General features: G+C 28.4%; 1 protein-coding gene across 1 annotated transcript in view; it reads left to right on the forward strand.

Moving 5' to 3' along the window:
* The first annotated feature begins 1521 nt into the window (after window positions 1-1521).
* LOC109595938 (nephrin) overlaps window positions 1522-24365 on the forward strand; it is a 160492-nt gene continuing 137648 nt past the window's right edge. The window contains exon 1 of the mRNA XM_020011375.2: window positions 1522-2067. Within this exon, the coding sequence (XP_019866934.2) occupies window positions 1947-2067 (121 nt within the window). The 5' untranslated portion in view covers window positions 1522-1946. The remainder of the gene's footprint in view (window positions 2068-24365) is intronic.

Consider the following 24365-nt stretch of genomic DNA (forward strand, 5'->3'; position numbering starts at 1 on the left):
GAAATGTGTTTAGTATTAATCAGATTTCACGTAAATACATTTAAAATGAATAAATTGCTAATGTCGGAAAATCATTGGACACTTCATTCGTTTTCTTCCAGAACAGCTACGATAGGATTGGGAAAAAACATTGCCTCTGAGCCTTTGCTGTTTTTGATTAGGCTTCTTTACAGACATTAACCATTTATGTTCTGTTTAACTGTGTGTAAGGTAATTTTGGTGTTGAATTTAGACTATCTTTGTGTCGCAGTGCCGAAAAAATGTTTTGGAGCTTTCTGATTGAAATTATAATATCTCACTAATTAATGTATTAAAATACTTACATACAGAGTGGAACAACCAAATGAAATAAATTCAATATTTATAAAAAATACCGAAACACGACAACAAAGTTATAAAATATTATGACGCAACGACGAAATTTCAACGCAACATTGAAACTCCTTTGAGTTATTAAGCCCGAAAGTGAGAAGATCTTAGTTCAAAAATGTTTTCAATTTCAAATTTATTGTTATAATTAATAAATAAAATAAACTAAAATTTTGAATGCTAATTTCATCAATAAATGTGATACAAATAGCATTTTTAAGATGTCATGTGATTGGGAAATGTCGTTAAAATTTATATTTCAGCATGACAATGACACCAAACACACTGCCAAGCTTCTTCAATTATATAGTTATAGCCAATAAGGGATACGGGATAAAATATTAAATATCAGATCATTTACGTTGGATTTACTTTTATTTTTTAATATTGTTAATTTTCCTCAATAAATAACATAATTTATATATGGGTGTTTTATAATTTAATGGAACAAAAATAAGTCTATATAGTAAGTATATATAGTTTAGTATGTAAACAAAAAGAATGTCGCTCTAATTTTGTCCGACATATTTTTGTCCATATCTTATAATATAATATAATAAATGTTAAAAAATTAAGGGTCGTCGTTTAACATAAATTATTTGTGTAATCTAATTTAAAATTAACCTCATATTAAACCATCTCTGACAACAAATTGTAAGATGCGTGAAGGGAAGAAGACTTTCAAGGAAGTTGTTAAGCGCCAATAATAAAGCAATAATTGCCCGTAATAATTACGATCGTGAAAGCCATCAGCGTTCCAAAAGGAGAAGAAACATTTCGCATTCATAACAGCAAAAAACAATAAACGAACAAATAGAAACAAATAAAGATTTTATTGATAACCGATTTTAAAACGGGGGGACGGCGCATAAAAATATCACATATCGGCGGCATACTATTGTAGAAAGAGAACAGGATCCCGCAATACGTACAATACATACGTAAGCGGGGGCCAAAATCGGCGGCTTACACGAAACACAAGGGCGGCTTTTGGAATCGGAATCTGCGGATGCAGGCCCTATTCCACTCCCGAGTACAAGCGCGAAACTCTAGGTCGGACAAGGTAGTAGTAGCAGCGCAGTAAAAGCACACAACGATATCGCGCTTTAGTGTACCGGCGACCGCGACAGAGAGCGTTTATCTCTCGTCCTTCGCACCGGATTCCCGCACAGAGGGACTTCTGACGTCGAAGATGTGACCGGCCGAGGAACACCAGATCCCAGTGTCCGGCCGTGTGTCGCCCCACAATTTCACCACTATTCGAATTGTAAACCGATCACTGAATTCAATTAATGTTTAATAATAAATGTTTTATGTAGTTGTGTTGATTAGTGTCCTTTCGTGTACTTACGTAAGTGTGCATGGATAATTAATTGTTCATAAGCACTTTTTGAAGACTGGTGTATATTTAAATAAATAACATTTAAACTGTGCAAGAAATCCTATAGTACTTGTCCATCGTCAACGTGACTGTGACTGGAATTTGCCGGAGTTCTTATTTTTTCTAGATAAGTGAAGTGTGTGATTGGCGATATTTATTATATTGTTGAAAATGTGTTGAAAATTAAAAGGATGATATGGGAATGAATCGGGGGACGAGCTGGCTACTTTTGGCCATACTCGTGGTGGTCGTGCCTAAAGATGCGTTCCTCAACAACTTGGACGATGCTTCCTCGCTTAACGAACTCGACAGACCAAGTAAGAATTTATTAAAATTATATTGTTAAATGTCAAACGACGAAATGGAAATTTTTTAAATCATTTTTATCGACAGGTCAGTTGAGATGGTCAGTTATTGGAGAGTAAGCTTTTCGAGACCACCTGCCATCAATAACTTTAAAATTGCATGTGCATTCAAGTCGCGACCGATCGCATTTCAAAATTTAATTTTAAATGTTATATTTTAATATTTGTGGTATAATTTTTTTATAATATTAAGTGTGTATAATAGATAAAATATGTAACTAAAATAATAAAATTATTAATGGCTTAATAATTAGAGCGGGGTTTCCAATTTGTGTTATTTTAAACGAGATAAATTTAAATTATGTTGATTTTGACTAATTAGATTGTTATCTTAACCTTAATAAAGTTTTAAACTCCTAATATTTGAATCATGTCGAATGTCTTAAGAATTAATAAAATTTAATATTAAACAGTTCAAATAAAATAATGCGTATAGTAATTTTACATATATTAATTAAATGTTGATATTGGGGATCTTTCATACATTATTTTCGTGGTAGTAGTTAATAATTTTTTTACCAGGATTCTTAAGTGGAAATGTTAGACACAACTTATAAAAAATTGTAAAAATTAATTTAAATTATTTTTACAATATCGTATTAAAATTCATTCATTCATTTAAATGTAATTAAATTAAACAACCCAAAATTGAACGATTTTTGTTGTAAATTTTTGTCTCAATCACAAAATGTAATGTAAGAATATCGTAATATTCTATAATTTCGATTTCGCCAACTATATTAAAACTAGGTTTAAAAAACATATAAAGTTGAAGTTTCTAAAATTGTTGAACATATTTAAAATGTGAAAATTAAAATGTTAGACTGAAAAATTTATAAAAAGCGTAAATTAACTTTATCTAATAAAAATATTTTTTAACTCTATTATAAATAGGTTAATGCAAAAGTATGCGTAGAATATTTTAAAATATGTATGTTTCTTATAATAAATTTAAAGTTTAATAGCTAGACGGTATTTACAGAATTGAATGCCTATTAAAAGTATAATGGTTGTTTCATACCAAAACAATTTTTACATATGTCATATTAACTTAAATAATTATAAAAATTAATGAATGATATTATAAACATTATTTAATATCTAAATGTTTGAGATCACTTTGTAATAACTTATTAATACATTTTAAAAATATCCTTTTTAAAATTAATAGTTATTAATAATAATAGTAATTTAAACAAATTTAACTTTTTAATTTAATTGCTAATAATTTATTACATAGGTATTTATTTTTAAACAGCAATCATAAAATTGAATTTCTATTTAAAAAATAATAATTATTTTATAGGAAAACGAATATAAAATATGTAATAAAGTTTAATTAATTTGAAGAATATTTTAAGATACTCACACAGTTAAAAAATTTCATTTATTAATAATAATAATAATAATATATAATGATTAAAGCTTAATAAAATTTATATTAAATTTAAATTCTGACTCTAATTAGAATTGTGGCTCGAATATTTTAAAATTAAACGTTTATTATTTAATGAATTTTAAAATTTAATTGCTAGAATATTTATTTATATATGTATTCATTTTTAAACACAAAATTAAATATCTATGAAAAATCGAATACAAATTTTCACAAATAATTTAAATAACTTTCAGTTATTATGTATGTTATACACATTATTTAATTGTTTAAATATTTGCAATCATTTAAACTGTGTATTGATGTTTTATTACTCTTTAAGAACATCCTAAGATACAATCAATATAACATTAATATGTTAAAAACATTAATTTACTAAAATTAACAGTTATTGTATTTTAATTAAATTTAATAATCAATATATTAATTCATGTATAGAAGCGCGCATTATAAACGTGTACTTTTCAATTGAACATTAATAATTAATTAAGAGAGAAAATCGTAAATTGACCACCATCATTTATTATTGTTAATTTCAATAACAGAATTGACAGAGGATATATTTAAACAATACATTCGTTGTCATATTTCCAATTACAGATTGTAAACAGTTTTTAGAGAGTCGTTCCGTGATTTTATTAGACACCTGGTCCTGGGCCAATCAAATATGTATTAAATTGAAACGCGGATTACCAGACGAGGAACAAATCCTCTTTTAAAAATTGCATCGAAAATCCAATGTCCTAACAGATGAACAAACATGAGCATTTGTTTAAATACGTAATGCCTTACTTTATACAAAAACAGATAAAATCGAAAAAAAAAAATATGTTAAATAAACATAAACTTATTTATTGTATGTTGACCGGTCTACAACATTTAGTAAATGGTTAAAAGTCCGAGGAATTTCCGGCCATCATTTTTATTTGGGTATTATTCGAATAAATTTTATTCAAACTGATGTTCGATGAATATGCAAGTTTCTTAATCACAGTGATCGAAGAATACGAACATATTTACAACGACCTTTTTAAATGAACCTTTACGTAATTGATATTGCGCAGACGTAATAACAATAATTAATTATGTTGCTACATCTGTATAAAATCCGGTCTAAATTTAAGCTTTTTATTACCCAATGGCCGTATACAAACTCGGGAAATTCTTAATGTATTGTTTGAGACCTATAAATTTCAGACGTTAAGTACAGTACCGGTTGTGGTTGTTAAGACTATATTTGTAACTGTAAAACGATTTTAATGAAATCACTGGTCGAGACTATCGAAAAAACTCTTTAACTTTTATCTGGCACTGCCATGAAACGGCAAATAAAATTTGTTCGCGTAGAAAATTACGGTGTCATAATTTAATAGGTTCTAATTCCTACAGTTTGTTGTATACATTTAATAATTATTAAATATGCGACATAAATCTAATCCTGGTGTTACACAAATGGAGATTTATCAATAATTCATGGCTATGTTTAAATCTACACTATTAATTCATTAACGTAAATGATTCAATTTTAGTTTAGTATCATTGTTTCGTGTGTGCATGAATAATTAATTCCAATAATTTGTGTAAATTATCTTAATAAACCTATTTTATTACGTGGTAGTTTTTGGAATAATCCATAATGTGATATTTACCAAAGCAGACTTTCATCAAAACTGTTATATTATGAGACGACTTGTAAACATTTGTCCAACTGTTTTAAGCCCATAATCCCATGATTATTAACTGCTAATGAGAAATGGCAGAAAACTAACTCATGTAGAAAATAACGTTGAAACATTATAAAAATTACTGACATTAGATTAGATCGTAAATCTGGGGTACTTAATGCATAAATTACCTTTAAATAATTATTGAATATCATAAATCAAATCTGTACAGAACACCAGTCGAGATGCAATTTATCAGTAATTCATAGCGGTAGCTTAATCTAGCCGGTATTATTAATGTAGATTATTTTATTTTAGTACAGTTTAATTGTTATGTTGACATAATTAATTCAACTTATGCATTAAGCTTATTATACTTTGTTGATATCTGTCTGTGATAAAAACGCATTTAAAGTGGCTCCAATTTATTACTGCTGTAACATTCCAACAAGGCAATTAAACAGTCGATATTATATATCAGTATCTGAAGAATTATTAACGCAAATTTAATGGAGGTGTAAATTCAAATTAGTCAAGTTAAAATATCGTAACAAATATCTTCATTCGAATTAAACAGAAAATATTAATTGTTATCTCACAAGATAATCAGAAGGAGTAACCCATTTAGAAAATTACCGTCGATTGATATTGACATTATAGTTTCATAAATCAAATTAAACCAACGCTAAGTTATATACGTGCATAAACAGCAGAGGTCAGTGTTAATTAGCTCGAACTGACTCTACATTACTTACGTTTTAATTGTAACACATTCATCCATAATTAATTCGACCAATTCAAGAAAATCCACTTTAGCAGCCAGATATCGTGCTTTGATAGTCCGTCGATTAAATGGAAATATATTTAACAAGACCCCAATTTATTATTACACAAACAACTCGTCTAGGCAATTAGATGACCGTTATGGAGCGGATAAACCAGCATTTCGCTGTATCGTACATTGTCTAAAGATTTAGTTGATGCAAATTTAATTGAGGTGTGCAAATTTAATCGGCTTGCATCTACATCGAATTGATTGGAAGCGAATCAGACTAAAGTTTGAAACGACATATTCGTATACTTTTTACGACTTCTATTGAATATTTTACACGGTTCCATTCTGAATGGATGTTGTCCACAAGAGTTAAAACAAATTCATCTGAATTATCAATAGCAATGATTTAATTATGTTCTTCAGATTTAATGAATGTGGTGGGTGTATTGACTACTTCCAATCAAAGAAATTAATTGGTATGAAGCGATACCTAATTCTTCTATTATATGAAACGTCTATAATTGATTCAGTGGATACGTTGTTGTGCATAAAATATATTCAATGTCATAAATGTAAAGCAATTTGTTCATATAAAATATTAGTTATTTATAATTTATATAATATGATTTTGACTTTATTTTATTAATAAATATTCTATTTTAGTTCTTGTTTAAGTAATTATGTGCAATTAATACTACCAATTTTTTAGATTGTTTATCGATACTTTAAACAAATTAAATTAAGGATACACTTTTAAGGAAAATCTATGAATATTTATAGAAAAAGAAAAAACAATGCTATTAGAGAAATAATTAAGTATAACAAAATTTTAACATTTTTAAAGTTAAGTTTAAGTATTATATTTTTAATCAATGCCTTCCCAAATTTCTCACCTTTTCCTTTAGTTAATTTAAAGTACTTGAATTCTTAAATATTGTTCTTGTCGTGGTGAAGTTGTTTGTTCTTCGCCCCTGTCCAGATTTTCTTTCGTTGGTACGCATTTCGTAAAATCGTTTAATCACTTTTGAAATTGCCAATTGTGTCACATTTAGCCGGATTGATATCTTATTTTAAGTTTCCTTTCCTTCTTTGCTCTGTTGTTCATTTTAAAGATTTTACAAGTGCGAAACTAATTGTTTTAAAATTACAAGAAATGTCGATGTTTAAGAGACAAAAACAGATATTTTGCTGAAAATTTTAGGATACCGTATGGCTAAATTATCAAAGCTAATAATCTAAATATAATATACAGACCGTTTAAAATTTTATGTTAAAAAAAGAAATTCCATAATTTTCCGGCGCAGTGTATAATAATTTAAAAAAATTCAAAGTTGTCCCTATAACAGTAAAATTTTAAATTAGTTAAGCGAAAGATTTAATCTCATTATTTTAAATCTTAAAATAAATTTATATTGAGCTTTATTGTCTGAATCACAAATGAAAATATTTGTATTTTTAATAATAAATTGGTAAAAGCAATTGGTAGCCGCAAAAATGTTGAATATACATTGCTGTTCTGGTTCTGAACAATTGGAATTTATTATATTTGATTTATTACAAAATATATCTGGATATTTGAAAACAAGTACAAATATTAAAAATTAAATTGAGGAAATCAGTAAAATATACAAACAACGTATTACAGAGTCGGAGAAACAAAATTGGAATTTTTTATAAAACAAGAAATCATATGACTGACACATTTGATAGAAATAACAATAGTATAGTGAATTTTGTTAAAAAATCGCCGTAGATTCAATTGGAAACTGAATCAAAGGAACCTTCGAGAAATAAAACAATACGAATGTACTAAAGCAGATGGTTGTTAGTTTTACAATATTTCCATCAATATAGAATACTTCGCCGCGAATATCTCTGGGCTAAATCTGACGAAACGCATTCCATTTCCTTCGACTTCAACGAGCAGTCGTATCGTATGCACTTTTCAATCAATGAACTTGCTTTCTGCATTTAAGTGAGACGCCACGGAAAATAAAGACCATGTCGTGCTTCTGTTTATGGCCCAATTACCGTAACAACAATTAATAACCGCCGAATAAATTAACTTGGTTGTAAAGACGCACTCATTTATCGTTGCACGAATCCGAAAATTCAATAAATCATTTTCGGGAATAAACATAGAGCTATTCACGGCGTTCTGTCAAGACGCTCCTTTTAATAGCAAACCAATAGCCTAGTAGTCCCTTTTTCACGCTAACAAGCAATTTATATCTATTGTGTGTTTATTTTAAGACGTCTTACATTTCCTGATAATGATGTAGTAAATGAAATAAGCAGTCACGGCGCTAATATAATTAAACATAAACAATAATTTATCATCTCGGAGGGCTGACAATACACACAGTGACATCGGCGATCTATAATGTCCTAATTAATTGAAATAAATTGTTTATTGGTATAATTGGAATCTGAACTAGGAAAAATTCAGTTCCGCTTAAGCTACGGATTTCCGATACATGTTGATGATTATTTTATTTGCAATAATGGAACGTCTATTACTCTATATTATTTTTGACACATCGAAAATTTTATAAAATTTATAAAATTCTGCATAAATAATAAATATGGTTTTGTATTGGAATATATCCGATATTTTTTTCGATATGGTCCGGTTTTTCATACATCAATACTTAAATACATATTGATTATTGTCGATTCTGACCCTTTTTAACGCAAAACGACGAAATTTGTATAAAATCAATTCGTCATTCTTAAGTAATTAATATAGTCGCAGTGGTGTTTAATTAAGTTGGGCATCGAAAACAAACAATAGAATAGTCTGATGACAGAAAAATTATGGTATTGCAAAATATTTATTTTTCAGTGAATCATTTTTGAACACGCTATGCAGCTATGGACGAATGATTGCACAAATAACTCGAAATTATGAATGCTTTTTACCTTTACAATAATACGGGAATACATAAATAATGTTAGTTTCCTATAAATTAAATTGATTAAAAACAAATAGAAATATTTATAAAAAACAAACCGCAATACATTTTCACAATATTAAAGATAATTTTTCACTCAATACAAATATTTTTATATCATGTAATTGTATTACTATGTGTTTGTGGGTATATTAATAAACTAAATGTATTTGTTCATGTGAATATAGTTGCACGATATTATTATGTATTGTATATTACGGTATTAGATAGTTATTATTTTTGTATTTAACTTATATTATAATAAAAGTCAATTGTATAAATAATCAACGTTTTCAGCGCAATATTATATGTAATTATCTAAATCTAGATAACTACATAATTACTGTTTGAATAGACATTTCTTCTGTAAATATTAGCTTTTATTTCAGAAATTTATATACCTACCATAAATTGTTTGTATTGTGACAAAATATACTTTCTACATGAATTATTTAAAATAATTTTAAAAGGAAGTCACAGCACAAGTCAATCTTTTATACACCGGTTGAATTTCTGTTTGGTTATTCAATAGTATCGAATTTCTTGGAAAAGTTCAAATCATTATTATTCCTTTTGCTTTTCTATAAATATTTATTATTCAATTTCAATATTTTATATTCTAAGTTTTTGGATTTTCAAGAGAACAATAAAAAACTGCTAAATAACAAAGGAAACAAAATTGGCGGAATGAAATAATAATTTAGCCTTTGTAATATGACTCTGATAAAATATTGAACTTAATCATATTTACAGGAGCTTTCGATGGTGCTTAAAATTAAAGTAATTACGAGACCTTTAAAAATAGCATATCGAATATTTAATGATGAAATTCACCCTTTAATTATAATATTCGTTTCTTTTTCGGTGAGCAATTTTTCTAAAATTATCTTTGGCTATACATAAAAATTGTTTCAATTGAAAATTTTATTTTAATATTTTTAATTATCATTCTGAAATTTTTATTAAAATCGTGTTTTATTATTATTTTATTTATTATTTAAAAATTTTATCTGTATTATTTTAGTTTAAATTTTTGGAGTGGAACATTGAATTAAATCATTTTTTATATAATTTTTTACCAGTATCTTAGATCAGTTTAATCTTCAAAGAATTTTCACTTTTGACATATCTTGAGTTATTTTATATTTCATTTCAGAAATAAATTATTATATAAATAAATTAACGGTACAAAATTTACAATTTTTTAAAATTTTCTCTAAATTGTGGGAACTGACATAGAAAATTTAAAATATATTTTTTTATTATTTTAATCTCGACCATTATTTATCATAGTTTGCCTGACTAGATTACTATAGTAAGTAAAAATGATTTGCTAAAATTTAACCTCCCTGAATATACGAATAATTTTTTATTTGTGGCTTTCATTTACTCAAAAAATTATATTTCTTAATTCAGTTTTGCTATATTTTAAGTAGATAATATACTACTTTTAGGATTTGGCAAGAATTAAAAAATATTTGACCTAAAATGTAAATAGAAAGAGTGATATATAAAATATATATAAAAAGGGACGGACCACAGAGTGTACTCACTCATACTTAAAAATCTATATCCTTAAGTATGGGTAAATTCCTCCGTAAACGTCTGCATTGAAAAGTGGCCCGGCAAATTAAATTACCTCTCGAATGTATTCCGAGATATCATGTTTAACGGTTTAATATTACTTAGGCATAAATTCTTTGTTTCCTGCTTTCCCGCCAAATAAAACGCTTTGAGGAAAGCTTGAAAATTGTCGGCGGGAATATGTAAATCAATAGTTCCTTTCGGGGCCGTAATTTATATATGGCGGAGTGCAATAATCATAAAATATTCCTACGTATGCATGAATTTACGTCTATATGGAATTTTATTGTTTCTTCTAAATTTAGACGGCGGCAATACGGGTAAATATGAATGATAATGTATACCACCGTCCGAAAGATCGATCAGTTTTGCAATAAATGGTAATCCATGAGAATTGTGTCAAATGCAAATGAATTAGTTTAAAATGCGCACACAAATAATAAATTTTCTATTATAACCACTTTCTGGACGAAATTATAATAATTTATGAAACCGTGTATGCATCAACCAATTTAAATTTCGCCTAAAATAAAACGTTCCGTCGCAGTAACTTTAATAAAAAATTAAGTTTTCAACGAACCCCAACAAAATTAATTACCCACAGGAACATAATAAATCTCAATAATCCTAATTCGGGTAAGTAACAGGGAAAATAAATATTTTAAGTGTGTCGTCCGATAGATTAGCGGCGAAAATGAATTGGCGAAATTTTTCTTTCTCCCGCAGGACCGTTTCGGTCCTGATCAAAGGACAAACGGATCGTATAACTAACCGTCCCTAATACATTACTGTATTCTTTATCTGTGTTTTACCCGGTTATCAACCCACGGCAAAAAGGCTCAGCCTTAATGAAACCGACAACACAAAATATGATCTTAATTTAATTAAAGTCCATCGATTTCACCAACCGTTATTTGATAAATCAAATGTTCATTCTTAAAGCAAAAATAAATTTTCGATTAAAATGACGATTACTATGTATTACAGATTGTGTGTTTGTCAAACAATCGATTTTGCCCAAGTAATTAATTCAAACTCAAGATACCTTCGACTTTAATTAATTACTAAAATCTTATAAAACGTATTTTCCACAACGACAAAATTTTAATGAGATTATTGCTTATTAATAATTTGGCTGTGAGATTTTTAAAATAGCTTAAAACGCAAAGTAATTTTTACGTTTAACAAAACCGGTTGGGTTTCCTTTTAATTAATTAATGCGGCATTAGTGCGCGCACCAATTAAGAACATTTTAAAAGCCAGAAGACCTTAAAGACGGTTGTTTTCACCAATAAACCAATAATTACTTTCGCCGAGCAATTATCTATTTGTGAGTTGATTCATCACTGGTGCAATTGGTAATCCGTTTAATTTTTCATCGGCAATCGGTTTATAACCTTATATCGATTTGTTTTTTCTAATCTATTGCTTATTATATTATAGGCTACGCTGGTTTTATTTAGTAAATTGTGACGTTAAACTTATATATTAATGCATTTGATCATAGTCATAGTGTAATGTGTAACCTATTTTGTCATGTATTAATTATGCAAATTGACGTTTTAAATTGCAAAATGTATACGTTCATAATTTTAATTGAATTATGCATCAAAAAATCCAAAAAAATTCATAATTACCTATTAGGGTATTGTCGAGGGAAATTTGATATCGAAATATTCAAAAACTGAAAATATATTCATGTAATTGTAATATGCCAGTATGCCTTATTTAAAATTGTAAACTTGTGAAAAAATGAATTATTCAGTGTTTGCAAATGCTGCTTGGTCCTATTAAATTAAAACGATATTCAAAAATATATGTATTTTTAACATTTCTATATATCAAATTTTAATCATTTTCGTATTTACATTTAAATTTTATTAAAAATTATATCTATTAAACTGTAAAATTAAAATCGGGACTTTTATTTACCGCCGCCTATTTAATATATTAAACATATCGAGTTACATTTGTATAGCTTAGTTTTTTTGTGAAAACAAATATCTCTTTATTATTACGAAACTAATGTGTATGTAATAATGTTTGGACAAATAGGTAAATGTTTTTTTAATGTACTTCACAAATTACATCTTATATTTTGTGTCACAATGTAATTTCTGTCGTTTATAATTTATATAATTTATGATATCATTATTTTATAGCACAAAAGATGTGAAAAAAAATGTTGGTAAAAAACACAAAAACAGACTAAATACGTATTGTCAAAAACTCGTCTATACAAGATCATCATTTACAAATATTAATCAGCAGGTAAGAGTTACGTGGGATGAAAAATCCGGTTGAAATTCGCACTAGCGTTGCGTCACCGCGAATAAAAGTCAAAAGCGAATTAATGACAATAATTCTAGGAATTTCTATGCAAAAGCGAAAAGTAACGGAGCTCTTAATTAATACGAAAATGATAATAATACTAAAATTAAATTGACATAAAATAACAATAACTTTCAAAGTTTTTGCGTTCATTTAATACATTGTTCTCGAATGGCGTATAAGTCAATGGGACAATTAGGTCCCAGTGAGGTTCGGCGGAGTGAAGAAATTAATTGTTTTGGAACTTTTGTCCCGCATAAATAGAAATGGGGTAAATCAAATTCAAATATCGGCCTTATTTTCGCGCTGAGCGCCAAACAGAATGAGTCTGGTCCTTTCTCTCACGGAATGAACTGCCATACTTAATAAAGGCATAAGAATTAGATAAGAGGAGTATTTATTTCGTTAGACGGAACAGCACCTTTTAATCTCTGGGAATAATCATTTTCTTTTAAATAGACGGTTAATTTATTTCTCAGCGACTGACGAGGGTTTATTATTTTAAACTCTTATTGTCTCCTTATGATTGAATGTTTGGATGTTGTTGATGCATTGTATTAGAGAGTCTCGTCTCGAGATTTCACCGAGGTACTATATAATTTGTGATGATTAAATTGGCTGTTTGTAACTCGCCATTACAATGGAACATATTATATTTCGAGATTGTTGTTTACATTGTTAATGCAACAAATTTAAAATGGAGAGGCTTTTAGTGTCGCCTTTTTATTTTCCCAATTTCTTAATTACATTTCCTAATTCCCAAGCGATTTTTTAAAGTAAACAGCCAGAGGAAACAAGCAGGTTTGCTCAGACGGCGCAACAATTAGAATAACAAAGGCGAAATAAAAGTCGGAATCAGCCATTATATTTAAAATATCGCCCCATTGTAGAAAACAAAATCCCATAAATTTGAATGCATCGTTAGGGTCGGAGAAAAATATTATGCCGTTCCTCGAAAGTTTGTTTACATTACAAGGCCCTTTATCGACACAATCTGGCGGACATATGTAAACTGTCACTTTTGAAATGAAACAATCTGAAACGCTGCCGTGAGCTTTTCACTTTTTTACGGCGAATGTGTGTTTACATTGCTTTTTATAATATTTACGTTGCGGGTGCATCAGTCGAACGTGCAAAAATTTATATCCTGCGATTTTAGTTTTTGTTTTAGCGAAAATGGCACACACTTGTTCATTTGTTTGTACGCGAATAAATGGCTGAGACAAGTCGTTATGTTTTTATCTGTATGTCTGGCTTTCATACAAGCATTTATATTTTTTGAAGAACGCCGCCACACAAACAATTCACGTTTATGAACATTTTTTAATTGTTCGAAATTTACTGTTATTAACGCCAGCATCAAGAATTTTTATTTACTTGGGCAAAAACTTAATTATGTTTACATTTTTTAATAATTTTATTAATTTTATGTAATACGGAGAACAACTATAATTTATCCAGAAACTCAGAACGTAAATATTAGTTAATTCTTGGGAAAAAAAATTCAATCGGAATGTTAAAGAATAGTTCTCACCATTTTGCATATTAAATTACTATATCCCGTTTTATATATCTAATTTTAGTCTTAAAAGAACCGACAAAGCACTTGTGTTTTATATTCGCCAATCCTTGCAAATATTAATTTTGTAAAATACGAAAGTTTTTTAAAAAATAACAATTATGTTTTTATCAAAATTTTTGCCTTTTACATATACTATTTTGATAACAATTTAATTAATGTGAGTTTAAAAGATTAAGAAATTTGGCTTTCGAAAGTAATCAGGCCGATATATTTTTGCGAGTTTTTAATAACGTGTACATTAGAATATAATTGTCGCATTAATTAATTTTATGTTACTTCTCAAACCGCTATAATTTATCTCAAAACTCATAACGTAAATATTAGTGGATTCTCGGAAACAACAACCCGTATTCTAAAGATAGTTCACACTATTTTGCATAATAAATTACTATAACTCGTTTTACAATTCTAATATTGGTTTTAATAACACCGACAATTGATTACACTTGTGTCTTATGTTCGCTGAGAGCACTTGCCAACATTAATTGTGTAAAATACGAAATTTATTCAAAGAAGTAACAAGCAATTTAGCCTACTAAGATTCCCATAAGTGATATTTAAAACACGTTAAAATCTTAACAGGTGTCCTTTCTTCTCAATCCTATTTAATGTTACTTTTATTGAGGATTTATGCTAATTTGTATTTTGACATAGTTGTTTTCGCGTTCATCAATCTCTAATATTTCAAGGTCATACAAGGCTATTCGCTGGTGATGGAACAAATTTTGTGCGTCTTCAAAATTATTAATTGTACATTTTTTAAACATTGCAAGTAGGAAAGAATAAATTTATGCTAGTCATGATTGATGATATCTTAGTAGTACTACAAGTTTTTATAAATTATTTAATTAAATATACCTTTAATTTATTTTATCGAGTGAAATCCTAATAAAGTATTTACAAGTCCTGAATAAAATATTTTCACACAAATAATTTGCACAATTAATTTAATTAATTAATAATTACATCAAAATATCAACTTAACAATATCAATATTATAATAAGAGTATGTATATTTTTGTTTTTGTTTAATATTATTATTTGTTTCAATCAACATTTGTTTAAAATCACATTGATTCAACGAATAATTGCTTTATATGTACTGTATTGTATATATTTAATTTAATATTACATCAAAATAAGCAATATTAATATTGTTAATATTAAAAATGAGACTTCACTCGCGTTAAACAATAACGTTTTTATTTAAATAATTAAACACAATAATCCATATTATCAAATCCATGAAATGAAAACAATATGTATGATGCTTAAATTTGTGTTTACACATCAAATTGTCCTTCCCCACTGGATTTATCCGTGCGCAAACTTTGATCAAAAATAGCTAAAAAATGAATTATTAAATTTCAAATATGCAAACAATTTGTTTCTGTTGCAACCTTATTGCAATTCAGTAAAACCTAAAAAGTGCAAAAAAAAAAAAAATAATCTACCATAAATTGCAGCTATTTCGCGCTGTGCATATGCATTTTAATGAAGTTTAAATTAAAATTTGCACATTTTTGCAAAATAGGAAAAAGATTATTACCGAAAAAAAATTGCGTTGAAATATTGATTGACTTTATAGGTCGTTCGGTCTAAGCGTACATACTAGCTTTTAATTGTTAACGTGATTATCTGCCGATAAAATTACAGATTCACAAGCTCATTCCAGAAATCGTCCGTTATTAATCGTTAATAGTTTTTTAATGTGTCGCGCTTCAATTTAACCGGTCATTCAAGCCCGTCTCCGAGTACATGCGCTCAATTAAATATTCCTACACATTTTTCGGCTCCGAATTGGCTTTTAAAAAATGCAGGAGCCTTTATAACTTTCCAGAAGCGACGTGAATCGATAAAAAGAACGGGTTCTCGCCGGACCTCACCACTGCAAATTAACACGTTGTGAAAATATTTTCAAAGGAATGCAAACTTGAGTAACGGCGATGTAAACAAAGGCCTCAGTTATCTTCGGCGCTTTTCATCCTTCGCACATTATTGTTGACCTTATGTCGTACAGTAATTTATCGCCGCACAAACTCGAACCGTTTCATGAGTTTCGGAGAGTGTGAGGAAATCGACCAAATGATGCTTCTCAGTTTTTCGCTCGGGTATTTAATATTAATATTTATCTTCGTAGACCTAGCTAAACGATAATACATCAAAGGGTACATTGTTTCAGTGCACTGTTTAAAACTTTTTGATATTTAAATGACTATGTATCGAAATAAACCATGTGGTATAAATTATGTTAGTTTATTCTTTTTCATCTGCCATTCTCATAGATAACGGTATATTTGTGTTTTTCTATCGGCGATTTTATTTAGTTAGCGTTCAGATTGACCGACAACTCCGATTGAGATAAATTATAGAGTGAAATTACGCTTTCAACTGTAATCAGTTTGTTTTAAACGAATAAAAAATAATTATTGTTGATGAAAGATCAAATTAAACAATAATAATTATTCGAACTTCTAAAGATTTACAATTTTAATTGTTAGTTTATTCATTATAAACATTTCAAACCTTAATAAACCAATAAAATATCAAAATGTTGTGATAGAAAGAAAAAAAGTCGGATAAATCTTTACATTTATATATATACACAATATATATATTTATTTGAACTGTGTAAATTGATACCTTATTGAAATTTCTTGTCATTTTAATAGTATGGGTATAGATATACTTATACAATGGAGTGTACTTCCCGAATAATAAATTTCCGATATTAATAAAAAGTGAAGTAGGCGTAGATATTTGTGTTGGTCTTCAGATCATCTCTTTGAATAACAACAATGAATTCAATATATATTTGAACACAATGCACTTAAAAGCATTCTAGGGAATTGAGAGATATAATAATATACTAATTATCAATCAATAATATCGACACTTTGCTACAGTAATGCAAAGCAGTTGGAATGCATGATCCGTAATATTTTAATTAATTCTCATTCATTCTAAGACACATTCATATAAAAATATACAATATCTGATTTCTTGATTCATACATACAGTAGTGGCCATAAGTATAGCAACAATACCTATAATGCTGCTTTTTACTTTTCAATGAATAAAATTATGGCAATGTTTACTTTATTTACTAGCGGTCTTTTGCTTATTAAGAAAAATTATAATTCAGTCTTATCAAAAACGATAGAAACAAGGAAATATGACCAAAATAAGTCAATCGTTTCCGATGTTTAGATTTAGAATTTAGATCAACTTGCCAAGCGGTAACTACGAAAACAATTCAAAAAGAAGGAATGTAGTCTTGTCGTATATTCGGAAATGATCATCGGTCTTGTAATTAAGTTGATTAAAAAAATCGAATATTCGACTTATTTCATTTGGAAACAAACTACTTAAATGACGAAAACGGCCGGAAATCATTAGGTAATGATATAAAAATATTTTTCGTGTTCAGCACACTCAAATTCTTGACAAAATCTTGACAAAACAAAAATTGCCCACCCTCTTCACATGTTACTTTATTTCTTTTAGTCATCATGTGTGCTCCCATTAACGATTAATTAAGTGCCTACCCACCTAACCAAACAAAAAAGTTGGTCAAAATATTTACTTGCGATCCATTCGCGCGCAAAACCAAACAAATTCCCAACTTCCAAACTTTCGCATTATTATTTAATCATAAAACAAACACGGTGAATTTATACCTAAGTACCGTATTATTGGTCCGTGAAAACAGTCTGTCGACATGAAAGTTCTCGTTTCATCGGTCCTGAGCACAATTCCGAATGCCATGCGTGTTTGTCAACCGCATAAATAATACAGCATCAAGCATATGGCATAATATTAAATTAATTGAAGATCCCCATAAATTCCAACTATGTGTATGCGTACGAAACTTGAAATCGTCCTCTTAATGAAATGTTACTTGACTACTTTCGCTCTTGCTACGTTTCGGTGAATTTATTATGAACTTCGGGTTTGGGAAATACTTTTGCTTGATTGGATTTGTTTGAAAAATCAACTCGTGTTTGCACAGTTAATAATTAATTGAATCTAAACATTGTGGACGTAATTGATTTAGATTATCGATTCGAGGAGGCGATAAACATTCGTGTTTTTACTCAAATCAGCGATTAACTTAAAAGAAACTTTTTATATTATATTAACGATGAAAGTACTAAAACCATTAATATGATGATGCTAGAATTGCCTTTAATATATAAGGTGACCCACGATGTTTTTATCCAGGCAATGTCTTGACTATATATGAACGTGGCCCGTTTCTCTCACCAAATATTAATATAAAAAGTTCGTGTAGTTTTGAAGGTTAAGTAGCACAAAAAATGGGTTAAGATAGTTCTGAAAAATAATCACCCTCAGCAAGTATTACCCTTTCCAATCTAGGCACAAGATGGTATATATCATTTTTGTAAAAATATTGCTGTTGGAAATTGAAGAAGTGTATTTTCAAATTCTTAAACCTCCAACCCGTCCTTACAGTAAGTATCTTCCACAAAAGCAGTGCTTATAATTATTCAGGGATGTGCTCATTTTCAGATTTAATTTTTATTCCAAAGTCACAATAAATAACATCACGTATTGTTAGAAGTTAAGCTGTTTAATTTTTAGTAACTGGTATTTATGTTGGTTAACTATATAAACTGTTAAAATATATTTTATATTACAAGTAAATATTAAATTTTATAAAGAAATTATTTTCTCATATCTCCTACTTACTTCATTTTTATGTGAACTTGATATATAATGTTTTATTAACACTTTACATAATCGATTATTGATTGCTATTAAATAATACTTTTGTAAAGATAGACTAGTTTTTTATGGTTTTAATACATCAAACTAGGTCTTGATGACTTTTTGATGTCTCTGTAGGAAACATGTAAAAACAACGATTTTACAGATGAATATTTTACTTTACCAGGTAAAATCGTGCTGCCTAACATATAATTGTTTGTCTGCAAGGCATCCGATATTTGCACTAAGTTTATGCAAGCAAACTTGTTAAATATATAATTATAAAGTATGTTTGGTAAACAATCTAGTAAATGTTCCAGTGATGAATATTCAATGAGATGATGATAATTAAGGAACACTATCGGATACACTTTACATATGACTGCAGTATCATGCGATATGTACGTAAACAGCTCGCATCCACATTTAAGTTATTATATCGATTTCACAATTGCGAGGCGAGGACCAATCGACGAAAAAAGTGAACCTTCATTGAACCGTCGAAAATGTCACGTTTTTTACAAAGTTCTGACCGGATGACGACAGAACAAAGGCAGCAGTTCCTTTTTTTTATTTTTTTTTAAATGAGTTAGAGGAGGTATTAGCAGGAATCGTCGAGTACCCTGACTGTGGCATTTTCACGCAAATGTTGCCTCTGATTGGAATTGTATGGCTAAATCAAGCATGACAAGCCATCAACGAAACTTGTTTGAAAACCTTCACAAACAATAACGTTTTAATACTCGCGACCATGCGTTCTAAACCTTAAAATGTTTTCGATGTAATTAATGATTTATTGCCGAAATTTATTTATGACGAATGCGTGGTGTTTGATCGTTTTATTCGCATAATTTAATATAGCTAATGGGTTTTTATGTTGTGAGATATAAACTTTATTTGTTGTTACACCAATAAATGTAGTCGTATCATAAAATTACAGGCTGGTTCATGAACAAAATTGGCCTAGAAATGACATCGTGCTGCAGATATATATAAACTTTACATATATCTGTTTCATTAATTTTTATTATATATAAATTATTGTTGATCTTAAAGGTCATGTCCAACTAGGCAACATGTCTAAGTGTTTCACTACAATACTGCAAATTGAATTTTAATATGTTTAATAAATACTCTTTAAATATAAATTTTCTTTCCATCATCAAACTATAAGGTCAAATATAAAATCAAAACGCAACATTATTCTCATATGACTAGTAGTAAAAACACTTCCACACATAAAAAAAATTATAAACGTTAATATAACAAATAAAATTTGTCGTAAACACGTGTATTTTTAGCTAATTGATGCTACAGAACTTTTCTGATTCTGGTTAATAAACAGCAAGTGTTATTTTTTTTCCGGAACGAGTTTTTGCAAATTTCCAAGACTAATAAAACTTCCATCGCAACTTTCCCCATATTACGAACACTCTTCACGAATCCCGTCGATTAAATAAGTCCTAAACAAGCAAAAATTATTACTGGCGATAAAAGCACCTGTAAGGGAAATTGTTGCGTATCGGGGCCATATATATTTTTTAGAAGTAGTAAATTCGTATTTTATAGCCGACATTTTTTTACCGGTCCCTGTGCCTCCGGGGAGGTGAATGCGAAATATGTCAATGTCTTGACCAACCCGACCTTAATATATTTAAGTTTTATTGAATGTCTTTTTCAATCCCGTGCTTTATTAATACCCTCCTACCGGTCGAATATCTATAATGGATTAGTTATCTCTTGTGAACACAGGAAATTTATTGTCGGATGATCAGGCATTTTTTCCACGCTCATCTTGCGTACCTACTGTGGCTTTTGTGTCGATAATTAATACAACAGTAAGAACATTCTTAAAATTCGATATAAATCACTCATTATTGTTATTCAAAAGTGGCATTATTAATTACCCCGATGTCACATTAATTAATTAAAACAGAAAAATGTTTAATTAATGTAAATAGATGTAATTATATTTTGTTTACTATCAAAGTAAACAACACATTCACTTTAATAAACAAATATATTTGTTCATTAATGCTAAATTTTGTTTAGTTTTAAAATTTGAACGCTCTGATGATATGAAAATATGTGCTCTATATTGTGTGTTGTAAATATTTTATTTTATAGGCAAATATTTAATTAAAATTCAATAAATTTAAGGTATTATCAGTTTGGAATGTAAGCATATTTTTAATTAAATTGCAAAAACAATATTCGATAAGTTATATACATATGTATGTACCACTGTTGATTTTGTTGTTCAATTGAATTGTTTATACTGTTAAAATATCAATACACTTAAAAATAGTACATAAATAAATATAATTAATTGTTTTTTAATCATCAAAGTTTTAAAATTGTTGTGAATGTTTATTTTCATAATTGAATATTCATAAACTTGTAAAACCAATGCGGTGGGCTTAATTATGTTCACCGGTGGAGGTAACATAAAACAAAATAAAAATAACTTTGGTGTAGAACAACAAAATAAATAGTAGCAATGTACTCATATTATTTTTGTTTTAGGTAAGTTCAGATGTACACATGTAAGTAATATAAAAAATACCATGCGTTTCGTTCTCGAATTTAAACCGAATTCCATGAACAATGATTGCTACACAATTTTGCTCGTTAGGGCAATAACATGGTTCGACATAAATCAACTTTTGTTGAACCCTATAACTGCAGATTGTGCCTTTTGTGGCGACTTTTTTTGTTTGACCAATACAATATCAATCATTTTAATCTAGTATTGTACCAGGGGGATTTGTGCCTGACAGATTAATGATGGGAATGATTTTAATTGCTCTAAATAATCGATTTACTTTCCAGTAACATTATGTATTTGCATGATCTGTTCGATTAGGCGCAACTTAATGGAGTGCCTGCGAACGTTTTTATATTTATTATTTGATAAAAATCACGTTGCAAACGACGTCTTCATTATTTAATTTGACGTAAAACGTTAAATTTATATTCGATGTAGATTTTTCATCGCGTCCTTTTCGCGTCAGTGTGTTTCGTCCTTAAAAATCGCATATTAAATATGTATAATATATTTCAGATTATCAAAATTATCATTACATTCAATATAAGTGAGAGTAACTAAAATTTTTGAATAAAAATTAATTCAACGTTTTAAAGGTCTTTTTTAATTTCTAATAAAAATGTTATTAATTTCAAATTTACTACAAATTAATATTGAAAATTAAATAAAACTGTAATTACTGTTTTTTGAATTTATAGCAAAAACTGTCATTAAAAATAAAATAAAATCATTATTATTGTTTTCAATTTTATTTCATAACATAAAAATAACCAAACCATAATCAAAATGAATCCCCTTCGAAGGCAATAACTAATGATACCCAATTATCAAGAAATAAAAGTAATAACTTAGTGAGTGAATAATTTAAATCATAATCAAATCTAATAATTTTATTTTAAATTTTTTTGAATAGAGGGTGAGGGGACCTAAACTTGAAGGTTACAACTACCTCCACATTCCATGGGGATTGGGTTCAGTATAGCGATGAATTTTTTCGTGAGTTTCATAATTTAAAGTTGACGTGTTTCGTAATTTTTTATAAACATGCCCAATAATTAAAATAATGAATTTATTTCATTTGACCGGTAAAAAATTAACATGCTAATTTCACCTGGTAGATTTTGCTAATGCATAAAAACATAACAGTTTCCTTAGTCGATAATAACTAGCGATATGAGTTTCTGTGAAACAATATTTAACATTTAGCAAATCTCACGCCACATTTCGATCAATAATGTTTTTGTATTTTAAGCAATAACATTTGTAAGCTTAGCGATTATGTTATAAAAACCCGATGGACACCAATCGGCTAGAAACATTAATAAAAACGTGGATTTGGGTATAATTCGGGGACCAATCGCCTCTTCTAATTAATAACACTGATTAAAATTTAATTAAATCTGTTTACGAATCGGAATGAGCAAAGGTCCGTAATTAATTGTGCTTTAAAGAAGGGCAAATATTTGGAAAAGAGTCAAATACATTTTTAATTAATAAGTTAAATGCGTGTACAAAAGTGCGCGAATATTGACAGTGATTTTTTCCCTTGTATATTTTTTTCTGTTTCAAAGTAAAAATATGTGTTTAGTTTGTTTTCGTCTTTCACTTGATTGCCGGTTATGGAAATACAAAAAAGTGAAGTAATGGTGGATAATTATAATTTGTTTTATAATCGATATTGCTGTTCGTTTAAAATATAATGGGGTTACTTGTACATAGTAGTTAAATTATCATCAACGAAAAAAAATGATAAATCGACGTTTTAATGACTTCCGAAAATTTACTCGGTGGCATTAAAATACAATAAAACAAATTAGCGTAACGTAATAACAAGTTATTTGATTGAATTCGAGTTGGTTAAAATCTTTCATTCTTTTTTTGTTGTGACTCATACATTAGCAATAAGGAAATATTAAGCAATTAACGTTATTATAAATAATTAACAAATTTAAATAAATAAATGTTAAAATTTGTGCCACGATGAAAATTAAAAATTCATAGACATAATTCTAGTGTGTATATATTTTAAGTATGTTAAAAATCGCTTGAAAAGCTCCATGAAAAATTCATAATTCGCAATTTCCGAGAAGCAATCTGCATGGCAAGAGGATGCTGAATATGAGAGCCTGTCCGTAACACTCGTCCTTAATAAAGCAAAGACATGTCGAGTTCTTCTCCGAAATTACCTGCATTGATTTTCACTGTGCTCGATTTATGCAATGGATTTATATATTTGCAATTGATCTGTTCCAAGCAGACATTCAATCCAAGTATAAAATTATTTCCCTCCGGTGACATAGTAGGAAATCCAGTTCGGCTGGTACATATTTGATAAAATTAAATTTTTGCATATTACAACTTTTGAGATACACGATATAAATGTAAAGATTTAGATTTTACGATTAGATTAGAGTTGACATTAAAATTATAAAAAACAACACGGACAACTTTTATTGACACATATTGTATTTTACTCTCATTAGTAAACAAATAATAGGATTATTTAGATTTGTATAAGCCTGAATTAATTACATCATTGACATAACATTAACATAAAAAATTCGGTAAACTATGTGACAATTATGAATTTGTTCTTACCTAATATTTAATACAAATTATTAGCAATTAATATTCCAATGATTTGAAAAACACGCGGACAGTGTGCTGTTTTACATAGAATTGTAA

Source organism: Aethina tumida, chromosome 1 (assembly GCF_024364675.1).
Source record: "Aethina tumida isolate Nest 87 chromosome 1, icAetTumi1.1, whole genome shotgun sequence".
In the NCBI taxonomy this organism is placed as follows: domain Eukaryota; kingdom Metazoa; phylum Arthropoda; class Insecta; order Coleoptera; family Nitidulidae; genus Aethina; species Aethina tumida.